Consider the following 22,702-nt stretch of genomic DNA (forward strand, 5'->3'; position numbering starts at 1 on the left):
AAGATAACCCTCAGAATAGGAGAGAATATTTGCAAATAAAGCAACTGACAAAGGATTAATCTCCAAAATATACAAGCAGCTCAATATCAAAAAAACAACCCAATCCAAAAAATAGGCGGAAGACCTAAATAGACATTTCTCCAAAGAAGATATACAGATTGCCAACACATGGCTGATACAAATTGAGATGCCAGTGCAGCACACACACCAGTTTCAGAGACTGGGCATGAAAAAAGAATGTAGGGACTTCCCTGGTGGTCCAGCGGTTAAGACTCCGCGTGTTAAGACTCGACTGCAGAGCACGGAGATCTCACATGCCGCGTGGTGCGGCTAAAAAGTACCAAAAAAAAAAAAAAAGGAAAGTAAAATGTCTCATTAATAACTTTTTAAATGTTGATTACACATAGACATAATATTTTAGAAATAAGGGGTGACATTTAAGATATTATTAAAAATAATTTCACTATTTCTTTGTATGCTTTTTTTTTTTTCTGGCCATGCGGCTTGTGGGATCTTAGTTCCCAGACCAGGGATTGAACCCGAGCTACGGCAGTGAAAGTGCCGAGTCCTAACCACTGGACCAGGGAATTCCTTCTTTGTATGCTTTTCAATTGTGGCTTCTGGAAAGTTTAAACTGTCCTGTGTAGCTGGCATGGTAACGTCTAGCGGGCCATGGTTCTCAAGAACATAACTAGCCAGGAGCGGGGGCTATGCTACTGGAGGCCTAGCACCCACACTGTGTTATCTGGTGTTCCATAAACCAGTGGAGCACCAGGTAACACTGTAATTCCTGTGAATGCAAAAACAAAATAGCAGCTAGCTGTAGTATAGAGGGTTGAATGGTGACTCCACCACCACCACCAAAAAAAAAAAAAAAAAAAAGAAAAGGAAAGGTATGTCCCTGTCCTAATACATGGAAACTGTGACTGGGACCTTATTTGGGAAAGGGTCTTTGCAGATGTAATTAAGTAAAGGATCTTGAGATGAGGTCCTCCTGGATTATCTGGATGGGCTCAAAATCCATTGACGAATGCCCTTAAAAGAGACACACAGAGCAGGGACAGAGAGAGAGGAAAGGAGAAGGTCATGTGGAGACAGTGGCAGAGGATACAGTGATGAGGCCACAAGCCAAGGAATGCCTGGGGCCACCAGAAGCTGGAAGAGACAAGGAAGCATCCTCCCCTAGAGCCTTTGGAGGGAGCCACAGCCCTGCTTATGCCTTGATTTTGGACTTCTGGCCTCCAGAACTATGGGCTTATAAATTTCTGTAGTTTTAAGACACCTAGTTGGCAGTCAATTGTTACGTCAGCCACAGGATGCTAATCCATGCAGTACGATGCTTAAAAAGTACTTGCGGGGGCTTCCCTGGTGGCGCAGTGGTTTAGAATCTGCCTGCCAATGCAGGGGACACGGGTTCGAGCCCTGGTCTGGGAAGATCCCACATGCTGCGGAGCAGCTGGGCCCGTGAGCCACAACTACTGAGCCTGCGCGTCTGGAGCCTGTGCTCCGCAACAAGAGAGGCCGCGATAGTGAGAGGCCCGCGCACTGCGATGAAGAGTGGCCCCCGCTCGCCGCAACTAGAGAAAGCCCTCGCACAGAAACGAAGACCCAACACAGCCAAAAATAAATAAATAAATAAATTTATATTAAAAAAAAAAAGTACTTGCGGGTGAGCACAAATGTGTACGAAGATGCACGTGTACGAAGAAGTTGTGAGTGATGGCAATAGCCACGGTACCAGTTAACCACTATTAAGAGCTTATTATAGGGACTTTCCTGGTGGTCCAGTGGGTAAGACTCTACGCTCCCTATGCAAGGGGCTCGGGGTTCTATCCCTGGTTGGGGAACTATATCCTGCATGCATGCCGCAACTAAGAAGTCCGCGTGCCACAACTAAGAAGTCCGCATGCCACAACTAAGAGTCCACATGCCGCAACGAAGATCCCGTGTGCCGAACTAAGACCTGGTGCAGCCTAAATAAATAAATAAAATTTTTTTTTTTTTTTAAAAAGAGCTTATTATAGACCAGGGGTGAGCCTGCCCCCAGAGGGTGTTTGGCAACATCTGGAGACATTATGGGGTATCAAACTGAAGACACAGCGCTCCTGGCATCTCATGGGTGGTGGTCAGGGAGGCCGCTCAGCACCCTACAGTGCACAGCACAGCCCATCACAGAGAAGGCTGTGGCCCCAGTGTGGCTGAGAAACCCTGGGGTGGGCTGAGAACTGTTTATTGCCCTACTGGCCTCATCTCTCTCATCCCCACCACAAACTCATGATGTTAGTCCTTGTGATAGCGAGATCTATAGTAAGAGATATATACTTGTTGGAACTTCCCTGGTGGTCCAGGGGGTGAGACCCCATGCTCCCAATGCAGGGGCCTGGGGTTCGATCCCTGGTCGGGGAACTAGATCCCACATGCATGCTGCAACTAAAAGTTCGCATGCCATAGCTAAAAGCCCGCATGCCGCAACTAAGACCCGGTGCAGCCAAAATAAATAATTAAATATTAAAAATGAAAAAAAGAAATATATATCTGTCCTTAGTTCACTATTCCTGGCACAGAGCTCCTAAAACCCTTAGAGTTCCCTAAGTGATGAGAGCAATAAAGGTGTCCTGTTTTGTTAATTTTTTTTTTTTTTTTTTCTGCTGCATGGCATGTGGGATCTTAGTTCCCTGACCAGGAATCAAACCCGTGCCCCCTGCAATGGAAGCATGGAGTCCTAACCACTGGACTTCCAAGGAATTCCCCTGTTTTGTTAAGGAGGTAACTTTTGGAAAGCACCTTAGAATGGGGGCTGGTTGCCAGGGGAACCAACCACATGATTAGAGGGTTGGAACTTTCAGCCCCATCCCCCTACCTCAGAGGAAGGGAGAGGGCCTGGAGATGGAGTTCAGCTGGGGAGAGTAGGGCACTCGGGAGGGTGAAGCAGCTCTGCACATGTTCCCACATACATTGTCCTATGCATCTCCTTCATCTGGCTGGCTGTTCCTGGGTTATATGCTTTTATAATAAACCGGTAATCCAGTGAGTAAATGGGGTTCCTGAGTTCTGTGAGCTGCTCTAGCAAATTAAGGGAACCCAAGGAAGGGGTTGTGGGAACCCCTGATTTATAGCCAGTTGGACAGAAGCACAGGTAACAACCTAGACCTAAGATTGGCATCTGCAAACTATTTTATATAGAATGGATAAACAATAAGGTCCTACTGTAGAGCACAGGGAACTATATTCAATATCCTGTGATAACCATAATGGAAAAGAATATTAAAAAGAAGAATATATATATGTATAACTGAATCACTTTGCTGTACAGCAGAAATTAACACAACATGTAAATCAACTATACTTCAAAAAAAAAAAAAAAAAAGATTGGCATCTGAAGTGGAGGGCAGTCCTGTGGGATGGAGCCCTTACCCTGTGGAACGCGATTCTATCTCTGGGTAGGTAGAGTGTCAGAATTGAGTTGAATTTTAGGACCCACAGCCGCTCTCCAAGAATTGCTTGGTGTGGGGATAACCCCACCCACGCACTGGAATTGGGTGGTAGGATTTTAGTACTTCAGTCACCCCTTGCTTCGGTATCCACAGGAGATTGGTTCCAGGTTCCCCCCCGTCCTCCCTCGGATACCAACATCTGGGGACGCTCAAGTCTCTTATCTAAAATGGCGTAGTATTTGCATATAACCTACTGCACATCTTCCTGTATACCTCAAATCATCTCTAGATTACTTATGATACCTAATAGAATGCAAATGTTATATAAATAAATAGCTGCCAGCTCAAGGCAAATTCAAGTTTTGCTTTTTGGAACTTTCTGGATTTCCTTATTTATTTTTTCTGCACTGCATGGCTTGCTGGATGTTAGTTCCCCAACCAGGGGTTAAACCCGGGCCCCCAGCAGTGGAAGCATGGGGTTCTAACCACTGGACCACCAGGGAATTCTCTGGAATTTTTTTTCAAATATTTTTGATCTGTGCTTGGTTGATTCCTGACTATTATTATTTCCACCTGTCACAGGAGGAAACTGAGGCACGGGGAGCCCAAGGAGCTTCCCTGAGACCTCACAGCTCATCAGTGGCAGCCTGGACCCAAAATCCTTCTTCTTTATTCCTTTCTATATAGTGAGACATTTTTAAGACATGTTCAGGCCTTAGGTTTTCTTTTTAACTAGAATAAGGCAGGACTATATAGACAGTAGAGGCAAAAGCTCATTCACAGAACCTTCAGTCACATCTCACTGAGCCTCCAGGTCCCCCTCTGTAAAAAGGGACAAATTCTGATTTTTAAAAAAAATTTTTGAGGGAGCTTCGAGGATGGCGGCATCCACGGCACTGATCCTGCAGGAGAGCCCCAGCATGAAAAAAGCAGTGTCGTTGATAACTGAAATAGATATAGGAAGATTTCCACGATTGCTCACCCGAATTCTTCAAAAACTTCACCTGAAGGCTGAGAATAGTTTCAGTGAAGAAGAGGAAGAAAGACTTCAAGCTGCATTTTCTCTAGAGAGACAAGATCTTCACCTAGTTCTTGCAACAATATCATTCATTTTAGAACAGGCAGTATATCACAACGTGAAGCCAACTGCTTTGCAGCAGCAGTTAGAGAACATTCATCTTAGACAAGACAAAGCAGAAGCATTTGTCAATGCTTGGTCGTCTATGGGTCAAGAAACAGTTGAAAAATTCAGGCAGAGGATTCTCGCACCCCACAAGCTGGAGACGGTCGGATAGATGGCAGCTTAACCTTCAGATGGCTCACTCTGCCCAAGCAAAACTAAAATCTCCTCAAGCTGTGTTACAGCTAGGAGTGAGCAATGAAGGGTCGAAGAGCCTGAAGAAAGTTCTTGTGGAATTCAGTCACAAGGAATTGTTTGATTTCTATAACAAGCTTGTGACCATACAAGCACAGCTGGATTCCCTTACATGATGCTCTCGAAGACTTGTTTCTCCATACACTCCTGCCACCTTATTATTTTGCATTGAAGATAAACTGCCAGGTTGTGTTTTCTGAAGGATTCATTAGCTTTCTTCTTGTAAATTATATGGCTTATTGCTCCTTCTCAAAATAACAGCCAAGGAAGATCATTGTCCTGAGTACTGATGTTCTAATATACATTCTCTAGTTCTGTGAGCCAACAGCAAGCACTTGTTAAGAACACTTCTGTTTTAAAGGAAACAAAAGTGAGTATCATATTGTTTTTACTGTCCTATTTTTGCTTTATTGCCTGACCTTTTTGTTTTTTACATACCTGATGATACTTTTATGTATCAAGAAGGGTCCATGGATACAAAGTGTAATGTGTACCTTAGAACACAGAACTTCATTAATTACATTAATAAAAATAAGAAAGTAGCCACATTCAAAAAAAATTTTTTTTATTGGAGTATAGTTGATTTACAATGTTGTGTTTCAGGTGTACAACAAAGTGAATCAGTTATACATATATCCACTCATTTTTAGATTACTTTCCCATATAGGTCGTTACAGAGTATTGAGTAGAGTTCCCTATGCTATACAGTAGGTCCTTATTAGTTATCTATTTTATATATAGTAGTGTGTGTATGTTAATCCCAACCTCCCAATTTATCCCCCCCACCCACCCCTTACGGGACAAATTCTACTTGAGGTGCAATGAGAGGGCTTCTTAGAAAGGAAGATGCCTCCAGCCAGCCCTGGAGAATCTGAAACAGCAGGCTAGGGTAGGAAGCTGCGTGAGGCCCCTGCAAAGGGGACTGGGATTGCACCTGTCAGAGATACCAGTCCAGGTAAGTTCCCAGATGGCTCCTGCCCAAGGTCTTGGCTGGGCAAAAACTACCTCTGGTGGGAGGGTGTGGTTCCTGCCTGCCTGGCCTCCATTCCATCACATCAGGTTAAAACCACAGCTCCCTCCCACAGCTGTTTTCCCTTTGTGGACCACCCTCCACTTCTTCTCATTCTAGGAGGTTTGGAGAGAGGTGACACCACCCTCTGGCCACCAGAGTGGGCATGTGGGACTCGGGCTTCACAAATCAGAGCATTCCTTCTTCCCCAAGCATAGTGATTGGCTCAGGGACTGGCCTGTGACCCAAGCCGGCCAATGAGAATCAGCCATAGACTCTGGGGAATTATTTGGAGGAGAGGTGTTCTCTTTCTGCTGAGCGGCTGAGTTGGGAGGATATCAGCCAGCAACCACCTATCTTTGCCAAAGCAAAAGCAAGGTGGAAAGCAAAGCAAAGCTACGTGGTCAAGAGAGGAGGCTGATGACATTGGGTGAGCACCTGAATCAAGCTACACCTGAAGCATACCAACATTTGTGCTCAAGCTGGGTTGAGGTGTGATTTGACTGTCACTTATAACCAAACAGGTCATGACTGATACAGAACTCACGTGGGACAGAACCAGGCTCTGTGAAGTTCCAGGTGTTTGCTTTCCTCCCTCACCTCTAAGGGTAACCCAGGAAAGTGTGGCGCTTTAGGAAATAAGGCTGTGGCATCAGCCATGTGATCAGAGCAGGAACAAAGTCACACAAACCATCCATGTGTGGGGCACCCACCTGCAGGTCCTGATGGGGAAGCACCTACCTTCACCCCACTCATCTTTGCCCCATTTACCTGTGGACTGTGCTTCTCCCACAGGGCGGGGATGAGCCTCTGGACTGTCTTGTACTCCACTGGAATCTCATACACATGCAGGTCCACGCTGTCACCGAGCCCCAGCTTCTCCAGCTCCTGGGAGCAAGAGCAGAGGAAATGTGGCATTAGGTCAGGGCTGCAGGGATAAAGAGATCCCTGGGGACAGAGTGACCTGTCTTCAGAAGACAGGCGGGGTTCCTGACTCACTGTGCAGAGCGGGAAGGCACATGTGCTGGTCGATCCCAAAGCTCCTCCCTCAGCCCCTTCCCCACCCACTCTCTCAGCATCTCCGTGGGCAACAGCATGATACCACGGCCTCTGAGGCTAGTCTCCTGGATTTGAACCCTGCCTGTGGGGGGGAAGGGCAGTGACTTGGGCAAGTCACTTAACCTCTCTGTGCCTCAGTTTCCTCATCTGTAAAATGGGGATAATAAAGTACTTACTTCACAAGGTAGTTATAACAAATGAAGGAACTAATTCACGCTAAAGAGTTCCAAGCAATGTTTGGCATACTGTAGGGACTCGAATAATGTTGACTACCATTACTACTATTATTTTTGTTGTTTGTTATTATGCTCTCCCTTTGTTACACCTGTTAAGAATTATTTATAGACTTGGTGCATGGTAGATAGCAGGGTCTCAACATACATTTACAGATGGACCCAACTCCTTAGGGAGCCTCTAACCATCTCAGGAATGAAGGGGTTTAAGAATATCATGAATTATAAACAAAAATGGGCTATGATGATCCCAATGTTCATAGCAGCACTATTTACAATAGCCAAGACGTGGAAGCAACCTAAATGTCCATCAACAGATGAATGGATAAAGAAGATGTGGTATATATATAAATGGAATATTACTCAGCCCCAAAAGAGAGTGAAATAGGGACTTCCCTGGTGGCACAGTGGTTAAGAATCCGCCTGCCAATGGAGGGGACACGGGTTCGAGCCCTGGTCCAGGAAGATCCCACATGCCGCGGAGCAACTAAGCCCGTGCACCGCAACTACTGAGCCTGCGCTCTAGAGCCTGCGAGCCACAACTACTGAGCCCACGAGCCACAACTACTGAGCCCACGTGCCACAACTACTGAGCCCACGTGCCACAACTACTGAAGCCCGTGTGCCTATAGCCTGTGCTCCGCAACAAGAGAAGACACTGCAATGAGAAGCCCGCACACTGCAACGAAGAGTAGCCCCCGCTCGCTGCAACCAGAGAAAGCCTGCACGCAGCAACAAAGACCCAACACAGCCAAAAATAAATAATTAATTAATTTTTTAAAAAAGAGTGAAATAGGGACTTCCCTGGCGGTCCAGTGGTTAAGACTCCACTCTTGCACTGCAGGGGATACAGGTTCGATCCCTGCTCGGGGAGCTAAGATCCCACATGCCTGGCAGCCAAAAAACCAAAACATAAAACAGAAGCAATACTGTAACGAATTCAATAAAGACTTTAATAATGGTCCACATTAAAAAAAAAAAAAAAATTAAAAAAAAAAAAGAGTGAAATAATGCCATTTGCAGCAACACGGATAGACTTAGAGATTATCATACTAAGTGAAGTCAGTCAAGCAGAGAAAGACAAATACCATATGATATCACTTATATGTGGAATCTAAAAAAAAAAATGATACAAATGAACTTATTTACAAAACAGAGACAGACTCACAGACATAGAAAACAAACTGACGGTTAACAAAGGGGAAAGGGCGGGGAGGGATAAATTAGAAGTTTGGGATTAACAGATGCACACTACTATATATAAAATAGACAACCAACAAGGACCTACTGTACAGCACAGGGAACTATATTCACTATCTTGTAATAACCTATAATGGAAAAAATCTGAAAAAGAATATGTATACATAGGTATATACACATATATGTATATATAAATATATATCTGGGAAAAAAGGGCTATGATGGTGCACCACATGTGCACTCTTCTGGGGAAACACGGACGCTTTCCTCAGATTCTCAATGTGGCAGAGCCCATGACTGGCCCTCCTTCCCCCAGATGGCCCACAGCCCAGAGCACAGCAGACCCAGAACCAACTTTCCCGGAGGAATGATGATCCTGGCAGCTCTGGCGTCCAGGGGTGGGCAGAGACGTTCAGGGATGAAGGTTTCAGCTCAGTATCAAAAACTGAGCATTGTTCATGGTAAAATTAATACCCCAAATAATGATTATCGGTCAGGCTGTTTCAGATTATTCTCAGATCTCATGCAGTAATTTGGACATGCTACCACTGGTGGATGTTACAGAGTTCTACGGGCAGGTCCCAGGCGAAGCATTTTTTGCATCTGGCCTTGCCGAATTCACTAGAGGTGAGCTCTTATCTTTTTTTTTTTTTTTGCCATGCTGCGCGGCTTGTGGGATCTTAGTTCCCCGACCAGGAACTGAACCCAGGCCCACGGCAGTGAAAGTGTGGAGTCCTAACCACTGGACCACCAGGGGAGTCCCTAGAGGTGAGTTCTTGCATCTCCTGCAGCGGCTGCAGGATTTCTTTCTCTGGTTGCCTTGACCTTGCTACCCACGCTATCCCAACTCTGCGCCCCACTGACTGCAGTTGCTCTGGAGAGTATCCGATGCCTGGAACGGCAGGTCCTTCCTCACTGATAGATAATTCCAAATTGCTCCCCAAAGAGGTCACCTGGAGACAAGGACATCTGGAGGGTAGGTGGGGCGAGGCAGGTGTGTGTGCTGGGGGAGTCTCAAATGCCAACACCAGGATCTGGGACCCCAGCCCTCTTGCTAAGCCCAGTTACGTGTGAGATCAGGAAGCCCTCCCCACCGGACAGAAGAGGGCAGAGCGCAAACCTGCACGGTGCACGGTGAGCTGCAGACACTGATGGGTAGAGGGCTGGGGGGGAGGGTGGTTATATTTTGTGTGAAATCTATTTTAAAAGACGCTGAAGAGAAAACTTTGTAAAATATTTAACTTCTCCCACAATCATTTTTCTTGGTCACTAATATTTTTATTCTTCATGCTCCTTTGTCTTCTCAACTCCCTGGACTGTGGTGATGGGAATCAGAGGGGACTTTCTTCAAAGGGTTTGTGGATTCAGAGACGAGGCAGGCCTGGTGCTCGCTGACACACCACCATGATTCCTACCTGACCGTATTGTTTTTTACACCATCGAACCCCTGAGAAGCGCTGGAGGTTTTAGATCTGTGCTCCCTGTTTCCATTCCCGTGATTTTATCAATATTCACCCTGTTTGTGCATGCTGCACGCCCGGAGTGATTATTTTGAATGGCCACACATTAAAAATAATAGGATGTTATAGACCACTGTTTGCTTGACGTTTGTTGGATACACCCAAGTTTTGTCTGGCAAATTGATTTGGAGACCAAGCCCCATCTCCTCCCCAGCACTGCCCCAGCCTCTTGTCCCCCAAGGCAGCATCTAAAATCACAACGCAGCCTTTCCCTGCTTCCGCCCTGCTGTGGCTCCTGCCACGCTCAGAATAAAAATCTCAACTCCCCACCATGGCCCACGATGCCCTGAGGGGTCAGGATGCTGCCCTCCTCTCCCTTTGTCCCCCTTTTGCTCACTTCCCCCAACACAGCCTCCCACATACCAGACTCACTCCTGCCTCAGGGCCTTTGCACTGGCTATTCCCTCCGCTTAGAATGCTCTTCCCATCACTTTCCGGTCAGTTGACTCCTTAGCCTTCATGTCTTAGCCTCCCAAGAAGACATTCTGGATGCCCAGCCTGCTTTACATGCTCTCTCGGTCCCACAGGTCAATGTCCTGGCCACGGCGCAAGATGTGTACACATTAGGTGCTGGTGAATGTCGGCTGAACAAGTGAGCAGTTCAAGCTTGGACTGAGAGCAAATACAGACCCAGGTGAGCCTGGGCAAATACCCGACCCTCCTGAGGTGCCTTGTTTTTCTTAACTGTAAGTGGGGGTTTGGACTCACTGCTGGCTGTGACCCCTTTCCTTTTCATCCTTTCCTACATTTAAAAGTAGCTCCTCACTATTTGCAACAGCTGAAAGGCAGAGACAGCCCAAGTATCCATCACTGGATGAAAGGATATAAACAAAACGTGGTCCATCCATACAGTGGAATATTACTCAGCCATGAAAAGGAATGAAGCACTGACACATGCTACAATGTGGATGAACCTTGAAAACATCATGCTGCATGAAAAAAGCCAGACACAAAAGGTCACATATTATATGACTCTGTTTCTGTGAAATGTCCAGAACAGGCAAATCCACAGAGACAGAAAGCAGATCAATGGTTGCCAGGGGCTTGGGGACTGGGGATGGGGAGTGACTGCTAACGGGGACAGGATTTCCTTTTTGGATGATAAAGATGTTCTGGAATTAAACAGAGGTGGTGGTTGGACAACACTGTGAATGTAATAAATGCCACTGATTTGTACACTTTAAAATAGTTTTATACTATGCAAGTTCATCTCAATTTTTTAAAAAAGGAAAAAGCAGCTCTTAATTGCACGGATGGTGGAGGGTAGGAATCAGGAGTGGAGCCTCTAAAGCCAGGTGACCAGGTTTGTTCTCCCTCCCCTACCCTCACTCCCTGGCTGGGTGACCCTGGGTAAGTCACTCAACCTCTCTGTGCTTTAGTTCCCTCATCTGTAAATGGGTGAACAGTAGTACCCACGTCATAGGGAGAAAAAATAAAACAATAGAAGAAACTAGAAAAAATAAAACAATGTTAACTTATATTTTAAAACATTAATGTGTTTCCTTTTAAAAAAAAAATCCAAGTGACTTTTTCTGCCTAATATGGAATAAGCGAAAAAAAAAAAAAAAGACAAAATGTGTAAAATAACAATTTTCAGACGTGGAGTTGAGGAGTCAAAGCTGAGGTTCTAGAAAGTGTAAGAAGGCTACAGTTTGCAGAGTGGAGTCCTGGACAGGAGGTACCTGGGGGGAAGAGGAGGTAGGGGGAGGGAGAGGAGGGGGGAGGGGAAGGGGAGGAGGGAAGTAGGTACAAAGGAGAGAGTGGGGAGAGAGGGAGAGAGGAAGAGAGAGGGAGAGAGAGGGAGGAAGAGAGAGAGAGATCAGTCTAGAAGTTGATCCAGAGATCTTTTGAGGGTCCGAGGCCTGATGGGTTTACACGCATGCAGAGGCCAGGGATAGAGCCACTTGAAAGGAACAGAGGGAACAAGCCTCCGAGCTCACACCGGGTTGGAAATACTTGTTCCCACCAGCCAGAGTGGAAAAACTTCACAAGGAAGTGGAGAAAAATTAGCCCCAGAGTGAAGACTGCTCTGGTCCTGCCTAACAAAACTGAACAGCAAGCCTCAAAGGAACTATTTCCAGTAGCTTAATTGTATCCCAGAACAAAGCTCAAGAATATTTTGAGGAAATACAGAAGTATACAGCATGCCACAAGGTAAAATTCACAAGATCTGGCACCAGTTGAAACTTACCAGGCATGCAAAGAAGCCAAAAACTACCACCCATAATGAAGAGAAAGATCAATCAATAGAAACAGGACCGGGGGCTTCCCTTCCCTGGTGGCGCAGTGGTTAAGAATCCGCCTGCCAATGCAGGGGGCACGGGTTCAAGCCCTGGTCCAGGAAGATCCCACATGCAGCGGAGCAACTAGGCCCGTGAGCCACAACGACTGAAGCCCGAGCGCCTAGAGCCCAAGCTCCGCAGCAAGAGAAGCCACTGCAATGAGAAGCCCGCGCACCTCATCAAAGAGTAGTCCCTGCTCGCCACAACTAACGAAAGACTGCACGCAGCAACGAAGACCCAACGCAGCCAAAAATAAAATAAATATTTTTTAAAAAGAAAGAAAAAACCCTGCTATGTAACTATTGTAAATATAAATTTAAAAAAGAAAAGAAAAGAAACAGGACCAGGGAATTCCCTGGTGGTCCAGTGATTAGGATTGCACACTTTCACTGCCGATGGCCCGGGTTCAATCCCTGGTCAGGAAACTAAGATCCCTCAAGCCACGTGGCACGGCCAAAAAAAAAAAAAAAAGAAAGAAGAAGAAAAGAAACAGGACCAGAAACAACACAGATGGTAGAATTAGTAGATAAGGAAATGAAAACAGTTGGTATATTTTTAAAAAGCCAGACAGATCAAGTTTGAAGCCCCCTCACCCTGAGTCTGGGTCCCATTCCCATACTTCAGAAGAAGATACTGTTAACAGCACACACATCCATGCAGACCTATTTCTATCGCTTCTACACACCTATCTGAGAAAACACATAGTATTTATGTTTACATCTATTGCATCCTTCAGCAACTATGCTTTCTCCACTCAGCAGTTGGTTTTGGAGATCTAGCTACATTATTATATGTAAATCTTGTTCCTTCCCTTTTCCCTGCTGCATAATATTCCATCTCGGAAATTAGCTGGATTTAAACATTCCCCTACACTGGAATATTTAAGTGGCTTCCAATTTTCCTCAGTTTTAAGCCATACTGCAGCAAGCATCCTTGTGCACATTTCTCGCACCCATGTGTGAAGCATAAATGCTAAAAAGTGACCTAGTTGCACTGCAAGATCAGAACATGTATGCTAGTGAGTGATACTATCAAATTGAAGACTGCTTTTCTTTTCTTTCTTTCTTTTTTTTTTCTTTTGGCCACACCACAAGGCTTGCAGGATCTTAGTTCCCTGACCAGGGATTGAACCCGGGCCACAGCAGTGAAAGCCCAGAATCCTAACTACCAGGCCACCAGGGAACTCCCGAAGCCTGCCCTTCTGACCTCAGACTCAGTATATACTAGAGGCAGGGGAAAAACTTAAGGGTTTATAAATGAAACTTCCCTTAATCCCCAAAAGGAGACCCAGTGAGCTCTTTTCCACCTTAAAAACAAATTCAATGGCACCAAAAGTACAGACAATAAAAGAAAAAAATAGAGAAATTAAGATTTCATAAAAATGAAAAAAAAATTGTGAATCAAAGGACGCAATAAATAGAATGAAAAAGCACCTGGGGTGAAAGAAAATATTTGCAAACCGTATATCTGACAAGGGATCTATATCTAGAATACAGTTGACCCTTGAACAACACGGATTTGAACGGCACGGGTCCACTTATACGCAGATTTATTTTCAACAGTAAATACCTCAGCACCACACAATTCGAGCTTGGTTGAATCTGCAGATGCAGAACTGTGGATATGGAGGAACAAAGCATATGGAAGACTGACTGTAAGTTACAGACGGGTTTTCCACTGTGCAGAAGGTTGGTGCCCCTAACGCCCAAGTTGTTCAAGGGTCAACTGTATATAAAGAATGCTTACAACTCAATAATAATAATAATAAAAACCTAACAACTTAATTTTAAAATGGGCAAAGGATATGAATAGACATTTCTTCAAAGAAGCTATACAAGTGGCCAATAAGCACAAGAAAAGATGCTCAACATTATTAGTCATTAGGGAAATGCACATCAAAACCACAGTGAGATATTATTTCACACCCACCAGGATATCTTAAAAAAAATGGAAAGTAACAAGTGTTGGCAAAGATGTGGAGAAATCGGAACACTTGTTCACTGCTGGTGGGAATGTAAAATGGTGCAGCCCCTGTGGAAAATAGCTTGGTGGTTCCACAAAAAATTAAACAAAGAATTACCATATGATCCAGCAACTCCACATCCAGGTATGTATCCAAAAGAACTGAAAGCAGGATCTTGAACAGATATTTGTATATCCTTGTTCATAGCAGCATTATTTACAATAGCCAAAAGATGGAAACAACCGATATGTCCATCAGCTAATGAATTGATAAATAAAATTTGGTATATCCATACAATAGAATACTCTTCAGCCTTAAAGAAGAAGGAAATTCTGACAGATGCTACAACATGGATGAACCTTGAAAACATTATGCTGAATGAAAGAAGCCAGACACGAAAGAACAAAAGCTGTATGATTTCACTTATATGAGGTCGCTAGAGCAGTCAGATTCATAAAGACAGAAAGTAGAATGACGGGCACCAGGGACTGGGGAGAGGGGAGAATGGGCAGTTAGTGTTTAATGGGGACAGGATTTCATTTTGGGAAGATGAACAAGTTCTGGAGACGGATGATGGTTATGGTTGCACAACAGTGTCAATGTACTTGATGCCACTCAGCTGTACACTTACAAATTGTTCAAATAGTAAATTTTATGTTATGTATATTTTATCACAATTTGAAAAAGAAAAAGCAGGAAGCTACAGTCTATACCCATCTCCTTACCCTTGAATTGCTCCCTGAACACAGACCCTAAAGGCATCTGCTGTGTGCTGACACCAGGGGCTCTCAGGAGCCTGTTAAGATTTTTTTTTTTAACGTGAACCATTTTTTTAAAAGTCTTTATTGAATTTGTTACAATATTGCTTCTGTTTTATGTTTTTGTGTTTTGGGCCATGAGGCATGTGGGATCTTAGCTCCCCAACCAGGGATTGAACCTGCACCCCCTGCATTGGAAGGCAAAGTCTCAACCACTGGACTGCCAGGGAAGTCCGTCAGGAGCCTGTTAACAGGAAGACAAACAGCTTCCCTCGGGCCTCTGCCCCTGAGTCCAGGATCTGAGCACATTATTCCCTGCAGCCCAAGCCGTTCCCTGTGCACCAGACTCTCTCCATTGGAGATTTTGAATTTGGCTCTTTACCAACTGTACTTCATTTGTTGAAAGCTGGGAACTGTCAGATTCCAATTTTAAATCCTCCACAACTTTCTGGAATTCCTTTCTGCCTTTTCTCTCAATCTCAATGGAAAACCTAAAATCTACAGAGTATGGGACTTCCCTGGAGGTCCAGTGGTTAAGACTCTGAGCTTCCACTGCAGGGGGCTCAGGTTCAATCCCTGGTTGGGGAACCAAGATCCCACCTGCCGTGCAGCACGGCCAAAAAAAATAATAAAATGAAATGAAGTGAAATAAAATAAAATCTACAGAGTAAATATCCACTTCCAAGCCCTCCACACACACATAATTTGCAGGAATTTCAAATTCCCAACGGCCTGGCCAGGAGGAAGGACCCAGATATGTGAAGGCACCCAATCTGGGGTCCTCCTCATTTCCCTTAAATGATGAATTGTGTCCCTTTATCAGGATCTTGAACATGTAGGGGAAATGGGGTTACACAAACTTTTCATTTTTAAGAAAAGTGGGGACTTCCCTGGTGGCGTAGTGGTTAAAAATCTGCCTGCCAATGCAGGGGACACGGGTTCGAGCCCTGGCCCGGGAAGATCCCACATGCCGCGGAGCAGCTAAGCCTGCGCACCACAACTACTGAGCCCACGCACCACAACTACTAAAGCCCACGCACCTAGAGCCCGTGCTCCACAACAAGAGAAGCCACAGCAATGAGAAGCCCGCGCACTGCAACAAAGAGTAGCGCCCGCTCGCTGCAACTAGAGAAAGCCCACGCGCAGCAACGAACACCCAACGCGGCCAAAAATAAAATAATAAATTAATTAATTAAAAAAAAAAAAGAAGTGAGTTTTCCATAAAGTCATGAGCTTAGAGGCACAGAACACCTTTCCCCAAGCCCCAGACTATAGGCCCATCATGCTCAGCTCCGTTTCCCCAGTGGAGCTAATATTACTTAATATTTTTCTCAAACTCAATCATTTCATTTTTTTCCCTTAAATAAATGTAGCCTCATCCCTAGGTGACAGTATCCATGAAGTTACAAGACGTGATGTGCTAGTTATATATGCTTTTTCTAAAACACATTATATTAAATACAGAGCCGGGCTTCCCTGGTGGCGCAGTGGCTGAGAGTCTGCCTGCCAATGCAGGGGACACGGGTTCGAGCCCTGGTCTGGGAAGATCCCACATGCCGCGGAGCAACTGGGCCCGTGAGCCACAATTACTGAGCCTGCGCGTCTGGAGCCTGTGCTCCGCAACGGGAGAGGCCGCGATGGTGAGAGGCCCGCGCACCGCGATGAAGAGTGGTCCCCGCTTGCCGCAGCTGGAGAGAGCCCTCGCACAGGGACGAAGACTCAACACAGTCATAAATAAATAAATAAATAAATAAAAGAACGTGAATTTCTTTAAAAAAATAAATAAATAAATAAATACAGAGCCACCATAATTTCACGTTTGCCCTATATAGAGTGTGTGTATACTTTTCATGTATGAAATATTTCAAAAATAATTTAAAGCACTTCTCTCTTCCTCCAAAAATATTTTTAAGTTATTCCTTTTAAAATTAACTCAAGTTAAAAAAAAAAAAAAAAAACTAACCCAAGTAGATAAACAACAAGGTCCCACTGTATAGCACAGGGAACTATATTTAATATCTTGTAATAAAATATGATGGAAAAGACTCTGAAAAAGAATATATACATATACATATATACACGCGCACACACATATGAATCACTTTGCTGTACGCCAGAAACAAACACAACATTGTAAATCAACTACACTTCAATTTAAAATAAATAAATAAATAAATAAATATTGAATAAATAAAAAGTAACTCAAGTAATTTTTTTGAATACATTGTTTGGACTCTGTCCTCAGGCTAAAGACAAAAAGAACCATAAGCAAATACTAAATTCTAATAAGTAGGCTTTCTTTGGGGGAAGCATGAGTAGGTAATTCTGAAATTCCTTTCTGTTTATTCTAGGATTGATCAAAGAAGTGAACACACTGGGGATCATGAGGGGAGGGGATTCACAATGTCAGAGGAAGGAGTCACAAGTCTGTGGTGTTGGATCAGAATTGAAGGCATCTGTGCAAATTCCAGGGTTTTGATATAGAAATGGGTGCTGGTGTGTGTGTTTGTGTGTGAATGTACACACCTCTGCTTTCCAGTTCTGTCAACTGCCAGAGCTCAGAAGCGATGATATCCTAGTAGCAGTGAGCACACCCAGCTCCCAGCTTCCAGCTTTAACTATCATTCTCTGCTAAAAGAATGAAGGTTTTCTTGGAGAAGCTGCTCATTTCAGGGATGGGACAGGGAAAGTACAAAGGTGGACCCAGAATTCCTGTAAGACCCAGCAATTCCCCTCTTGATACACACACATACCCCTAAGAGAAATGAAGACCTACATGCACACAAAAACTTGTATATGAATGTCCATGTAGCATTACTCATATAACCAAAAGGTGGAAATAACCCAAATGCCCATCAACAAATAAACAAAACATGGTCCATCCATACAATGAAATATTACTCAGCCATGAAAAGGAGTGAAGCATTGATTCATGCTACAACAGGGACGGACCTCAAAAATGTTATGCTGAGTGAAAGGAGACATAAAAGGCCACGTCTTGTGATTCCATTTATATGAAATGTCCAGAAAAGGCAAATCCATAGAGACAGAAGGTAAATTAGTGGTTACCTGAGGAAAAGGAGGAATGGGAGTGATAGTTAATGGGTATGGGCTTCTTTTGGGGTGATGAAAATGTTCTGGAATTAGATGGAAGTGATGGTTGTACAACTCTGTGACTATATTATAAACTGTTAAATTATACACTTTAAAAGGGTGAATTTTATGGTACATGATTATATCCCATAAAATTGTATCTCAGTTTTTCTTAAAAGCATACAAAGCATCTGACATCCAATACTCAGGTAGAAATCAGAAAAATGCGGGGGGAAGGATGCCCTACTAAATGCAGTGTAGTGTCCTGGATGGGATCCTGGAGCAGAAAAAGGACATTAGTGGGAAAACTCGTGAAACTCGAATAAAGACTGGAGTTTAGTTAACAGTAATGGACCAATGTTGATTTCCTCATTTTGAGATATGTAGTCATTATGTATGTTAACACTAGGGGAAATCGAGTAAGGGGTATGTGGGAACTCTTTGTATTATCTTTGTAATTTCTCTGTAAATCTAAAATTATTGTGAAAATACATGTGAAATTGACATGCATACACTGATGTGTATAAAATTGATGACTAATAAGAACCTGCTGTATAAAAAAATAATAATAAAATTCAAAAATTAAAAAAAAGTAATACTAAACTTTCTTTGGGTTATTTGTATGGAAATATGTTAATATAAATGTTTCAGACATTACATGAAATTCCTAAAAATCTTATATGTTCTGGTATGTTATAAGTCATAATTCTAGTTATTACTTTAAAATGTGTATCTCAGAAATAACTAAATTTCCTTGTCAACTGCATTATTATGAACTTTCATCAAATCTTTAACCGTGGTCATTTTTAAGTCTTTTGTCATTTACAGACAGTTCTGGGTGTACTCTGATGCTTTTGCAAAAATGCTCCTATAAAAGGGTTTCATCTTCAAGGAATTCATGGCAAAGACTCTGACAAGTGCAGGTTTCTGGTAACTGACTATACTGCTGAACTGAATGAATAAGCATTTTCAGAACTCTAACGGAAAACTGATGAATTCATAAAAGTGCTAACAAAAGATCAAGATGAAAAAAATTAATTACATGGGACTGAGTGAACTGATGAGGATGTTTATAATTGTTGTGAATTTCTGTTTGAATAAAAAAAAAATGTTAAAAAAAAAAAAAAAGCATTTCCAAAAAGTGAGCCTGAAACCAAAAAGGAAGGAAGTGCTCAAGAATGATAAAGGAGCCAGCCTGAAGGGGCTGCCATGTGCCAAATCTGGGACAATTTGAACATCAAAATTAAGAGAGTAAGACGTAATAACCTATACAGGAAAAGAATCTGAAAAAGAAGAGATATATGTATATGTATAACTGAATCACTTTGTTGTACACCTGAAACTAACACAACACTGTAAACCAACTATACTCCAATATAAAATAAAAATTAAAAAAAAAATTAAGAGGAAGAGGTTATCATCTGTTGAAGACAGTCAGTACCCATGAGTCCATGCAGATACAAATAAACTCACAGAAGGTCATAAAAAGTGTCGAAGGAAAGATGGAATTAGAAAACCATCATTTGGCAAGCATCATACTAAAATAATAACTGATTCAGGTGAGACTCACCAGGGGATGCTAATATGGTCTCAAAGTATCTCTCTATGGGATACTTTTTCATCACAAAGGGCAAGATAGTAACTTTGCCAAGAAGAAATCCATCAGACCTCACCTTTAGCAAGTGATCAAGGTCAATGATACCAAGAATGAGACACATCAATATATCCAGTGCCTCCTGATATGATGCACGGAGAAGGACACAACATTACTTCTGTGGGATTCCTGCCCCAAATACACACACAGCCTCCATCTAGTCATGAGGAAAACACTGGAGGAGCCACCCTGATGGACACTCTCCAAAGGATTGAGCAGTTCTTAGCAAACATGTCATGCCATGAGACACAAAGGAAGACTGAGGAACTTTCCAGACCACAGGGGATTAAAGAAATGGGACAACTGAACCCTACATATAATCTGGAACTTTCTTCCGCTGTGAAGGACATTAACAGGGTGGTTGGCAAAATCTGAATAAGTGCTGTAGATTATAGAATTGTATCAATGTCCAATAAGTTTGATTTTGATCACTGTGCTGAGGCTGTGTTTTAGGAAATACACGGTGACTTATTTAGGGATAGAGGAGTATCATGTCTGCCAACTGACCCCTAAATGACACAGAGCATGACAGTTCCTCAAAATATTAGACACAGAATTACCATAGGATGCAGTCATTCCACTTCAGGGTGTATACCCACAAGGCCTGAAAGCAGGATCTTGAAGAGATATTTGTAGGCCCATGTTCATGGCTGCATTATTCATAAGAGCTAAAATGTAGAAGCAACCCGGGTGTCTACTGACCAATTAATGGATAAGCAAAATGGGGTATATACAGCTTGAGACCAGGCAATGGGATATAAATCAACCTTCAAGAGGAAGGAAATTCTGACACGTGCTACAACACAAATGAACCTTGAAAACATTATGCTAAATGAAATAAGCCAGGCACAAAAGCACAAAACTGTATGCTTCCATTTATATGAGGTCCCTAGCGTAGTCAGATCCAGAGAGACAGAAAGGATAATGTGGTAGTTGCCAGGGGCTGGGAGAGTGAGGAAAGAACAGTTAGTGTTTAATGGGGACAGGGTTTCAGTTTAGGAAGATGAAAAAGTTCTGGAAACCAATGATGGTGATGGCTGCAAAACAATGTGAATGTACTTAATGCCACTCAACTGTACACTTAATAATGGTTAAGGTGGTAAAGTTTATGTTATATATATTTTACCACAGTTTAAAAAATGACTTGGAAGTCAAAAAATTTTTTAAACTATATTTATCTACCTACCTATTTATCTATAGAGAAAGAGCAAATGTAATACAATGTTAACACTTGGGGAATCTGGGTGTGAAAGCACTTCTTTGTCATCCTCTCCTGCCATGGCTGGGAGGAGAAATCTCCAGCAAAGACCTCTCAGCATAAGGTAAATAATCTCATCTATCTTTACATCCTGTCAACCACGACCCCACTTTTTCTTACCCTCCTGTCCCCCACAGCTTGAAATTTCCCTGCCCTCTCCCCCGTTTCTTTTCCCCATGGCCCTGGCAGCGCTTTCTGGCAACATGTTGAAAGGCCAGTAATGAAAAGAATCCATCTCCCAGGTTAAGTGAGGACTTAAAAGGATCATCTTTATTTGTTCAGAGTTTCACTCAGGGAGTTGGCCCCAAAGCTGTCCACGGGACAGGCCACCCATATGCCCAGGCAAGTCAATTTGGTGGAAGAATCTCTATGGGCGGGGGGGGGTGGGGTACTGAGGATGCTATTAACTCGGTTAGTGACCAAGCCAAGGAACCCTCTATACGGCGCAGTAACCCTCCCGGTGGCCACCATGCCATGTGATACGCCAAGGTCGGACCCCCAGCTCAGGGCAGCAGCCCCGCCTCATGGATCCTGTCTCTGCCCCTCTCCCTTCACCCAGCAGAACAGGCGCTACATGCTGAGCACCACTGCCCGCCCAGAGTAACTCAAGGGTCTCTCCCACTGGGTGATGTTTACCAAGCATCAGTGGGAAGAATCGCCCACATCAACTTTTGATGGTAGGAAATGACCTGGTGCCACCAGGGAGCCATGGAGTGAGTCACCTTCTTGTCCTAACCTTTCCTCCTCATGTCCTCTGGGTCCCCACCTACCCCCTCCCCATCTGGGGGAAAAAATAAACTAAGAAACCCACCATCAAAGAAATACACACACCCCATGGCCAGCATCCCCACAGAGAGGTGTCCACATGCTCGCCAGAGACCCTGAGAGGGGCATCCTTGTTGCTTTATTCTTGGGGAGCAAACCCTGAATCCCCCAGTGTCAGTGCCAATGGGAGGAGGGGTGGGTCGGGAAAGGAGACAGTTGTCCCCCTGCCACACACACACACACACACACACACACACACACACACACAATACAGGCTAAGCAAAAGCAGCCGGCGCCAGAGGGACACAGAGGCTGTGCCATCCCATTCATTTGTTTGCAGCCTGAGACCAGGCAAAACTCATCTGTGGTGACGGAGCTCAGGAGGCAGCTGAGGAGTGATGGGGAGCGGGGGGTGGGGTGGGGAGCAGGAAAGAATGTTCTGGGTCGATGGGAATCAACCACCTTGATCGAAGTATTGGTGACATGGGCATAAATACTTTTCACCAAAGTCATGGGGGCACTGAAGATCTGTACATGTTTTTATACAAATGATTCCCCAATTTTAATAAGGGCCATGGTGGGGGAGGAGCAGCTATCCCATTCATCTTAAGTTAAGAGAAGTGGGTGGCCCGTAATCAAGCTAAATTCTTGGCCTCTGACCACTTTCTGCTCCAAAAGGGCTGGACAGTTCTCCTGGGGGGAGGGTAGCAGCGCACCCCAAGTCCCATGACAATCTGCAGCGAGCACATCCGCCAAGCACAGACTGTGAAAGTAACGGGGCTTGTGCGCCCCAGACAACACATTGTCTACACCCCATCTACCTGACAAGACCCCGCCGCGCGGCTGCGTCTGACCGATTCCCTTGACCCCATAACAAAGACCCCCTTTGTTCCCTGGTTAATATCCTTAGCAGGTCTGTCTAGACTCACTGTGGCAGTAATTGTCCTGTGATGTCACCAGGACCTGTGACCCGACTCCTCCTTGCCCCACTTGGGCAGAGAAGGCTACAGATGGCCCCAAGCCAAGGGGGTCCAAGCCCTCAACACCCACCTGAGCCTCCTAGGGCGAGAAAGACCCGCAGCCAGCATCCCACTCCCAC

General features: G+C 44.2%; 1 protein-coding gene and 1 pseudogene across 5 annotated transcripts in view; one reads left to right on the plus strand and one right to left on the minus strand.

Annotated features, from left to right (window-relative positions):
- Positions 1–22,702, minus strand: part of PGPEP1 (pyroglutamyl-peptidase I) — a 48,188-nt gene that overhangs the window by 20,723 nt on the left and 4,763 nt on the right. For all 5 annotated transcript variants that reach the window (XM_068536726.1, XM_068536725.1, XM_068536728.1 and 2 more), the window contains exon 3: positions 6,590–6,706. In XM_068536726.1, the coding sequence (XP_068392827.1) occupies positions 6,590–6,706 (117 nt within the window). The remainder of the gene's footprint in view (positions 1–6,589; positions 6,707–22,702) is intronic.
- Positions 4,313–4,944, plus strand: LOC137758733 (COMM domain-containing protein 10 pseudogene; annotated as a pseudogene).

This window comes from Eschrichtius robustus, chromosome 2 (assembly GCF_028021215.1).
Source record: "Eschrichtius robustus isolate mEscRob2 chromosome 2, mEscRob2.pri, whole genome shotgun sequence".
Taxonomy (NCBI): Eukaryota; Metazoa; Chordata; class Mammalia; order Artiodactyla; family Eschrichtiidae; genus Eschrichtius; species Eschrichtius robustus.